The 8550-nt window shown below is 39.7% G+C and overlaps 1 protein-coding gene across 4 annotated transcripts in view; it reads right to left on the reverse strand.

The window, feature by feature from the left end:
• Positions 1-7929, reverse strand: part of LOC310677107 (uncharacterized protein) — a 41355-nt gene extending 33426 nt beyond the window's left edge. Inside the window, exons 1-4 of one of the 4 annotated variants that reach the window (XR_014510920.1) lie at positions 7050-7111; positions 6469-6538; positions 5429-5566; positions 1185-1242 (exon numbers count right to left, since the gene is read on the reverse strand). Coding sequence is in view for 3 of the 4 variants with exons in the window: in XM_083439497.1 (XP_083295623.1) it covers positions 1185-1242; positions 5429-5584; positions 6469-6500 (246 nt within the window). In the remaining variant the exon portion in view is untranslated. Of the gene's footprint in view, positions 1-1184; positions 1243-5428; positions 5585-6468; positions 6539-7049 lie in introns of all 4 variants that reach the window. The other 3 variants (XM_083439497.1, XM_083439499.1, XM_083439498.1) reach the window with 3 other exon arrangements.
• Between the last annotated feature and the right edge of the window lie 621 nt (positions 7930-8550).

Below are 8550 nucleotides of genomic sequence, written 5' to 3' on the forward strand. Positions count from 1 at the left end.
CTTGGATTGCTGCTTCAGCCACAGCACTGCGGGTGGGGGAAAACACCCTCTGTTTGTGCCACTGCAGCTGAAACAGACCCATAGGATCTGACGGTTCTTTTTTTCTTTTAATCTTCCATATCACAATCCTTAGCCCAGGATGATCAACTATTCTGTGTAAATAGCTATTTCCAAAAGGACCTAAATCAAACTAGTTTTTATTGTCCTCTTGGGGGGAAATACGCTGTGCATTTTAAAAAGCTCATAGAATTGCTTCATATTTTATTCAGGTTTAGCACTTTTCATCTAAGATTTCGAAGCACTTCTCAAACATTAATTATAATTCCTATTTACAATTCCCTGTGAACTAGGCCTTATTTTACAGTGGAAAACCAAAGCACACTACAATGGCCAAGACACGTGACTAAAACTGCTTGCTGAGAGCGTGTCAGCCACAAAAGGCTTTGTAATGGCCTTTGGTTAATTCAGTATCGTTATGCCGAACTTTGTCTAAGTTTTGTTTGTATGCTCAGTGAATTGTCCTGAGAAGGGCTGAATGTGAAGCCAAATGGGCTCTGATTCTGCAATTTTTGTATTTGAAGGGTCCTGCTTCCTTTTAAAAAACCCATCCTGTTCAGGAGAAGGTGTCTGCTTAGGAGGCCATGTGTCCTACTGTACAGAGGACTGTAAAAGCCGTATTAGCACCTTTCAGTGGTGGCCTTGAAACTTTGGGACAATTGCTCTACATAGGTGCATTTCACTTCAGCATTGCAATCCTTTAGGAACAGTGGGAAGATATAGCTATTCTGCCCGGAAGTGGGGAGGGATAGTATGTGGAGCTCAGTTTGTATTGCACCTGTTGCTGTCTTAAGCTATTATTTTATTTTATGCTGTGCTTACTTTGTACTGATGTTTTAACTGGATTTAGGGGCAGGGGAAGTATTGGTGTGTTTTAATATGTTGGACACATCCTCCCTGTGACCATATGGTGAAGGGCTGTATAGAAATATCCAAATAAATCAAATTGCAAGGCTGCCAGAGGATTGTCATCATATATATTTACATAAAATGTGTATTTTTGTTATTTTATGAAGGACGCATATACAAATCAAACCATGTGCAACGAATACAACCGGAAAAACTGCAGTAAAGCGGCAGGTCATAGAATAACATGAAACAATAAAAGCATTTGAGAGGAAACTTACCGTGGCAGTTGTGTTGAGTGTTCCTTGCACACCCGTAGACTGTCTGCTGTTAACTGTCCTGTGCCAATGAGAGACGTGAGTTAATGGAGGAGCAAGATCATGTAAATTTCTGTTTACAAAAATTTAAAAGGGGAACCATGCTCTGTTAGGAACATAGGTAAGCTCCTATGTACAGGTAAGTTTCTGTATACAAATGTCAAAAATGGAAAACTATTCCCCATTTGGAACACCATGTTGGCTGAGGGTTACCTGTGTTACCTGTATGTTTGGTGGGAATGCTTTGCACGTGGACAACTGCTAAGGCTGTATTTGGGAATGGTTATAAGGGGGAAGAGAAAGTGTGGGTGCAGCTTCTATTTCAGTTAATTTGATTAGCTGCTAACGATGTTGTGGAGTTTTATTGTATTTTTGCATATGAGTTATATCGATTGTGCTTTTTACGTTTAAGAGACTATTTTGTTTTCTTTTTAATTATGCTGCTTTGCATGTGTATTTTGTATCTGACTTTCATCTGCAATCTACTATTCTGATACTTTGTAATGCCCTATTTGATATTTTAAGTTGTAAACCACTTTGATAGAAATAGGTGTTTTCAATATAAAAGGGGCATAAAATTATTTGAAATATAAATACATACATGCATAAATAAATAAATAAATAAGAACCCTATTATGGCCTACTGAAATATTTTAAAAGGAAAATGAATAACCATCTTCACTTAATCCCTGCCAATTTTGTTTTGTTTTGTTAGTACCAATAGTACTGGTATTCAGATGCCAGGTACAAATCTGGCTTTTTGTTCAGGTCTTTGGATATTTGTACCACTGATACTGATATGCTTGTTTTTATTGTATTTTTTCTAGGGGAAAAATTGGTGGAATATGATACATTTTTTTTAGTGATTTTATTGTGAATTGCCCAGAGATCCTAGGTTGCAAGGTGGGATACAAACAGCTTCATCAATCAATCAATGAAATTTCATGGTTTCTATGGGTTTCTATGAACCCATGTAGGCATGAATGGTCTGGTGTGTGCCAATTTCTAATTTAATTTTAGGCCATTTCTGTATTAACCTATTTTTAAAAATAAAAAGTCCACATGAAAATTATATGTATTATTTAAGTATGAATTTTATCTCACTATATGCATTTCCAAACACATTTTGACCCAACTGCCCACATTCTTAATGCATTTTAGTATGTTCTTTGAGCCGAGAACTGCATTGCGAATCTGAAGAAGTGCAAAACCTAAAGGATTTTGGATCCTTTTATTCTAATCCATGTATTTGTCCTAAAGATGTGAATTAGGTTGGTTCACGTAAAAATATGGATCGAACAAAACTCTCCTCCATCTCTTGTGTAAATTGGGAGTTGATGCATTTGACCTGCAAGGAGATGAATTGCTAGACAGGTGATTTATCTCACCACAGGGGAGATTTGTGCATTTCCCCTTGGCAGGGGGTGAGTCTGGGTCAAGATCAAAGAAGTACAGGTGATTATGGATCAAGATCCAAGGGCAGTTCTTTGAGTCATAGCTGGGATGTGTTTACGACTGGGATATTCTCGGTCTTGGCTGGCAGTTCTCAACAATAGTAAATTAAAATTTCCAAATAGTTGGTTGATTTCTCTCCCCACCCAACATTGATTTAAATAGCTGCTGAACTTGGTAGCCCAAATTCATATGCTTGCCAAAGTTTGACTCAAATCCTTTGCACTGTAATGGATGTTTATACCAAATGAATACGAAAATCTTGCAAAGAATAATTACAATTAAATTGTAATATGTTTTCTGGAATCAGAAAAAGATGACTAATTTGGAGCAATAAATACAATTGGGGGAAACAGATCTGCTTGTAGATATTTTACAAAGGAAAAAAGGATAAACTCATCAGATGAATTATTCAGAATGAATTATTTGTTCGGCTCTGATGGAATTTATTATAAACTCACAGATTTGCTTGCATGGAAGACATGAGAGAAACTATTGCTAATGCACATCCATCCAGTGAACAATTCTTCTTCTTATTTGAATTGTATTTTTCTAAATATTATATTATGCCACCATCCAGGCAATCTGCACAGAATTCGGTCTGCTTTAGCATGTTGGTTTCAATGGGATTAGATGTGCATTGGATTTTGGCTCTAGTTATTTTCTAATGGAAACAGTTAGTCTCAAACTAGAAGTCACCTGTCAGTGGGAAACTGATGCTGACTGCCAAATTGACAAAGTGCACATTCAGTCTGCATAGCTGGGTGGAACTCATTAACCTGCTTAGTTATATAGATAACAACAGAATTATGGTTGTAATCATTGTTGCTGTACCCCAACTATCAATGATACATGAAATATGAAGGTGCAAAGATCAGATTATGAACTGGCTAAACGTGCAGAAATTCTTTTGGGTGTGAATGTGTATTCTGTTGTTTATTAAAGTTAGGCTTTTGCTATAAAACGGGACGTGGGTGGCGCTGTGGGTTAAACCACAGAGCCTAGGACCTGCCGATCGAAAGGTCGGCGGTTCGAATCCCCGCGGCGGGGTGAGCTCCCGTCGTTCGGTCCCAGCTCCTGCCTACCTAGCAGTTCGAAAGCACCCCTAAGTGCAAGTAGATAAATAGGGACCGCTTACTGGCGGGAAGCTAAACGGCATTACCGTGTGCTGCTCTGGTGCTGGCTCGCCAGATGCAGCTTCGTCACGCTCGCCACGTGACCCGGAAGTGTCTGCGGATAGCGCTGGCCCCCGGCCTCTTGAGCGAGATGAGCGCGCAACCCTAGAGTCAGTCACGACTGGCCCTGATGGGCAGGGGTACCTTTACCTTTACCTTTAATTTGCTATAAAGCCCCCCAAAATATGAAAGTTTGTGCCAAGAACAATGGCCTCAGCTCTTTAGGAGCTTCTCCTTCCAGACCAGCCTATCCACTCCATAAGATCCATTTAGGGACGCTCTTCTCCATTTATTAATGGCAGGCCGTGGCCAAGGCAATACTAGCTGGGATGCATGTGAGAGTCTTCATAGAGGTTGCATTGAAAAAATGTTTGTACCTATGCTCTTGGGTTTTATTGTTATATCTTTGTTACTCAGGCAGACATCTTACCTGGCAAAGTTTTTTTAAAAAATGTATGTGACTCTTGTATTTATTTTTTTACTGTTTTATTATTAATGGGTGATATGCAACCTTAATCATACTCAGAGTAGATTAACTGAACTTAAGTAAGTTAAGTCCATTGGCTTCAATGGGTGATATCCAGCTAAGTGCTTCTGCTGGTGCAAGGATTTCTGCTTGTGCAACAGAACTTTGCCTCCCTCTCCTCTCCCTCTGTGTCCCTGGGCACCCTGTTCTGGGCTTTCCTCAAGAATGTGAGTGTGAAGGTACAGAATTGTATTAAAAAGAAATAAAAGAGGACTTTATTTACATGTTATCTGTTAAGCATCCCTGAAGGAGGAAAATAGACGCTTTCATTCTTGTTGTTTGTCAGAAGGGGAGCTCCCATGTGCTTGATGATTTGCAGCCATCACAAATGGGTGCTTATCAAGCACCCACTGGGTGAGAGTAAATGGCTGGCGTATCATATGCACACGACAAGCCTGCAGCAGAGGATAAGCACTGCTTATTAAAATACACTGCAGAACTCCGCATTGACAGAAACTGAGAGAATGCTACCATCACAAAAGGCTTGCAAAATGCAGCACTCTTCCAATCTCATATACTCCTGACACTGACCTCCAGTCTCTTCCCATTCTGACAGTCTCCTGAAAAATACAGATGGGCTGTTGCTGGATTCTGCTACTAATATTGCAGCAGCAGAAAGCAGCAACATGGAGGGAATTTTATAAGGCAGGGAAAAAATGTGTATTCGGTTTGCTGCTCAGTTTGTATTTAGAGCCCTTAAATCCCTTTGGTAATGTCATAAAAATTACTTGTTGATGAATGGCTGGCAATATCAAGGGTCTCCATTTCACAGATATTCGTGTCGTCTTTCAGTTCATTCATTCATTTCATTTGTATGCCGCTGTTCCACAAAACGCATCATGCTCAAAGCAGCTTACAACAAAGAAACACCAGAAGAACAATTTCATAATAACATAACAAAATAGTAACATAGTAAAAAATTCATAATAACACAGAAAAATAAAAATATAGCAACATACAAAAAGTCACATTTCAATACTATAAATATACCAAGATTATTTAAACAGCATACAGCACCCAATAGCAAAAATAACAAGGGGGCATCACAGTTTTACCTTAGCCCTAGAAGCACCCACCCATGATGTTGCTCATCGTCTCTCTCCTGCAGCAGCTTCTTATAAGGCTCCCAAAAGCAAAGGGTGAGGTAGCTGGAAACACCTCTCCCATTATGTTGCTCTTTCAATGCTATCCTCCTTTTAAAAGACAAATGCCTGTCAGAATAACAGGTTGTTATGATTTGTGTCAGTGACATGGTCATTGTTGACACTGACTGGTAATCCTTAAGATATAACTTATGCATGTTGCACTTTCTGAAAAGAAGTCTCTGTTGCCTCTGAGAAATGCAAATTCTAATGCCATAGGGATGCTTCAGCAGAAAACTGGGCAAGGGGAGACATTGCTACCTTCCTCCTGTAAGTGAGCTTGGAACTGTTCCCCACATGTCCAAGACAGGAATGGAGAGCCTGTGGTCCTCCAGAGGTTGCTGGACTCCAACTCACATCCTCCCTAGCCAGCATGCCAATGGTCAGGGAGGGTGAGAAGTATAGTCCAACATCTTGGGATGTGGCGCTGCCTGATAGGTTTTTCTGCTATGCATGTTTGCATTAAGAACACTCACATACCCATCTTTTCTGAGAGCATTGTGATAGACCAAAACATGGTTATCACTTAATTTTTGATAGCATAGAAGGCATAGGTAGGAGGTTTAATAGCCTAGAAATGCATTAACCTCATGCAGATTTTGTCCTACAAATCAGCAAGGGCTGGTAGAGACCATGCTGCTACAGCAGCTGTTTCTTAGGTCCATCCGCACAAATCCTAAAATTCTCCCTCAAACCATTTTGTGCCCGCAGAGAGGACTTTCATAAGCCCATAAGACGTGTGCTGAATTAACTTTTAAGAACCAAATAAATCACCCAGATCTCCTATTTTTTTGCTTTCTATCTTGGTGTGCCAGAACAATAGTTCCATATTAAAAATAGGTATCATAATTCATCTCTTCAGGATGTCTTCCCTCCCCCCTTTAAAAAAACATTGCCCAATTGTTCTTATCCAATTGTATAATTATGATCTGATTTAAGAAGCCAGTTCTTACCTTTGTCTTCTAATAGACTCCCTGAAAACCATGCCAGTTGGACATATCAAGGAAACATTGAATGGGTTGGCTGGAAGCAAGTTCCATGATTATAAACATTATATTCTGAGAGAGAATTCCCCAGTCCCCAAATATTAATAGATCAATTCACCCAGTAAAAACATATGGCTTTACTGCTGCACACCAAGTGAAATGTGAGTGGAGGAAAGACATATATTTTCAGCTTTGAGCTTGGATTTTCAGAGAAACCTTTCTTAGATTTGAGGGGTATCATTGCTTACAGGTCAGGATGACTCTTCCCAGACCCCCCCCCCACCCCCGGAAAAAAAATATCACCAGAGAATTGTCAAGGAGAAACAATTTCAGAAAGAAGTACTGCTGAAGAGAGGTTTCTCTGGGCCAGTAAATTTCCACATATATGCTCTTCAGAATTCTTCCCATATCTCTAGACATTCAGTGCCTCTAGAAAAAAGATTTGAGTGGCATGGGTTTTGCTTCCACTTATGATCTGAACGTAATGTTTGGAATTTATTTCTAGGTCTAGTTGATGGTAAACACACACACACAAAGCACAATCTTACCTTGCAGTGCGTGGCTTTGGATCACATTTGTATCTGAAGCAGCTGTGTCCACCGTCTATTATATTTCAGCTTCCATTGAAAAGGTTGCTTGGGGCAGGGCTGAATTGGATAGATGGTTTTCTCTGCACAATGGCAAAGCTTTGAACTTGATGGTCCTTTGCTTCTTTCAAAACCTACAGTTCCTTCCATCGTGTACCATAAAGCAGGTACTTGGCAGGAGCAAGAAACAACAGCATCTTAGGTACCTGTAAGGCAGGGAATATCTTGAATATTATTATTACGAATTGCTACGAGGGCAGAACAATTAAGTTCAGAAGTGTCTTGGCCTGTAGGATGGAATTTCAATGCTAACCTCCTTGGTGGAGGAGAGAGGAGACAACGAGGCTGATATGGCGTGGGCAGCGCCAATCTGGTGTCACCACTTCTGGTGAAACCTTTGGGTGAGCTGAAATTCCAGAATTTGGCTCAGATGTTACACATCTTATAGCTGAGTCTGCTATGAACCTCTAGTGCCTATGAACATCTAGAAATTCAATCAAGCTTGGTTTATGTTAGATCAAGCATAAATAGGAGCAGAAATCCCTTCCTGTATACAGAGAAGCTGTAAAGTGTTGGTTGGCTCATACTACGATAATAAAGCTTCATCGCTGGCTGTACATAGTGCTGATTGGCAATCATGAAGCCCCTTCACTCTGAAAGTGCACCCCCCAAGTATTAAAAATCCAAAATGATTGGCTTTTAAAGAAAGGTATTGAATAAATGTTCTAAATGACTAAACACCCTGAAAATCAACAGGGGACAGAGGGATGGGAAGACGAAATCTGACCCCCTCCCAAAGTCTGAATGGAGATGCCAGCAAAAATCCATGCTAGAAAATCCATACTTGGTACATGGGCCAATAAAGGAAGGAAGCTGGGGAAACGGCACAGCAGAAAAAGCTGTATGTATGTCATTCTTGGGCCTAAACCTATTTATTCCCATTGATGTGTGCTTAAATGGGTTGTCCAGTGGGACTGCAACAATTTCTTACAGTTGTACAATTCTTTGTATAAAATTGATATAAACCAATACAAATATACCCCAAAACACATTTTTTTAAATGTGTGCTTTATTTTTTTTAAACCTGTATAAATAAATACAAAATGACAAAGAGGTTTATGTTTACTAAACATTGCATTTGATTGTATGACATTACACAGTGTCTGTCACAATAGGTTGACTTAAAATTGTGTCCCTTCAGCTGTTGGTGCATAATTACATAACTTTGTAGGATACAATTAGTCCTGAAGCTGCATCCAGCCACCCTTTTCAGTGAAACCCCTGAGTGCTTACAATTGCAAAAGAGTGTTAGGGGAGCCATTAAACCATAGTGGCTGAACTCTGGGAATTTTGCAAGGAAAACAAAGAGAGAAAGAGAGAGAAAGAGAGAAGAGAGTTTTTCTTTCAAGAGATAAAATCAACGCCTGGCTTACAAACACATTTCTTTCTTAGAAGACTATTT

The sequence above is a fragment of the Podarcis tiliguerta genome, assembly GCF_965153285.1.
Source record: "Podarcis tiliguerta genome assembly, chromosome: 4".
In the NCBI taxonomy this organism is placed as follows: Eukaryota; Metazoa; Chordata; class Lepidosauria; order Squamata; family Lacertidae; genus Podarcis; species Podarcis tiliguerta.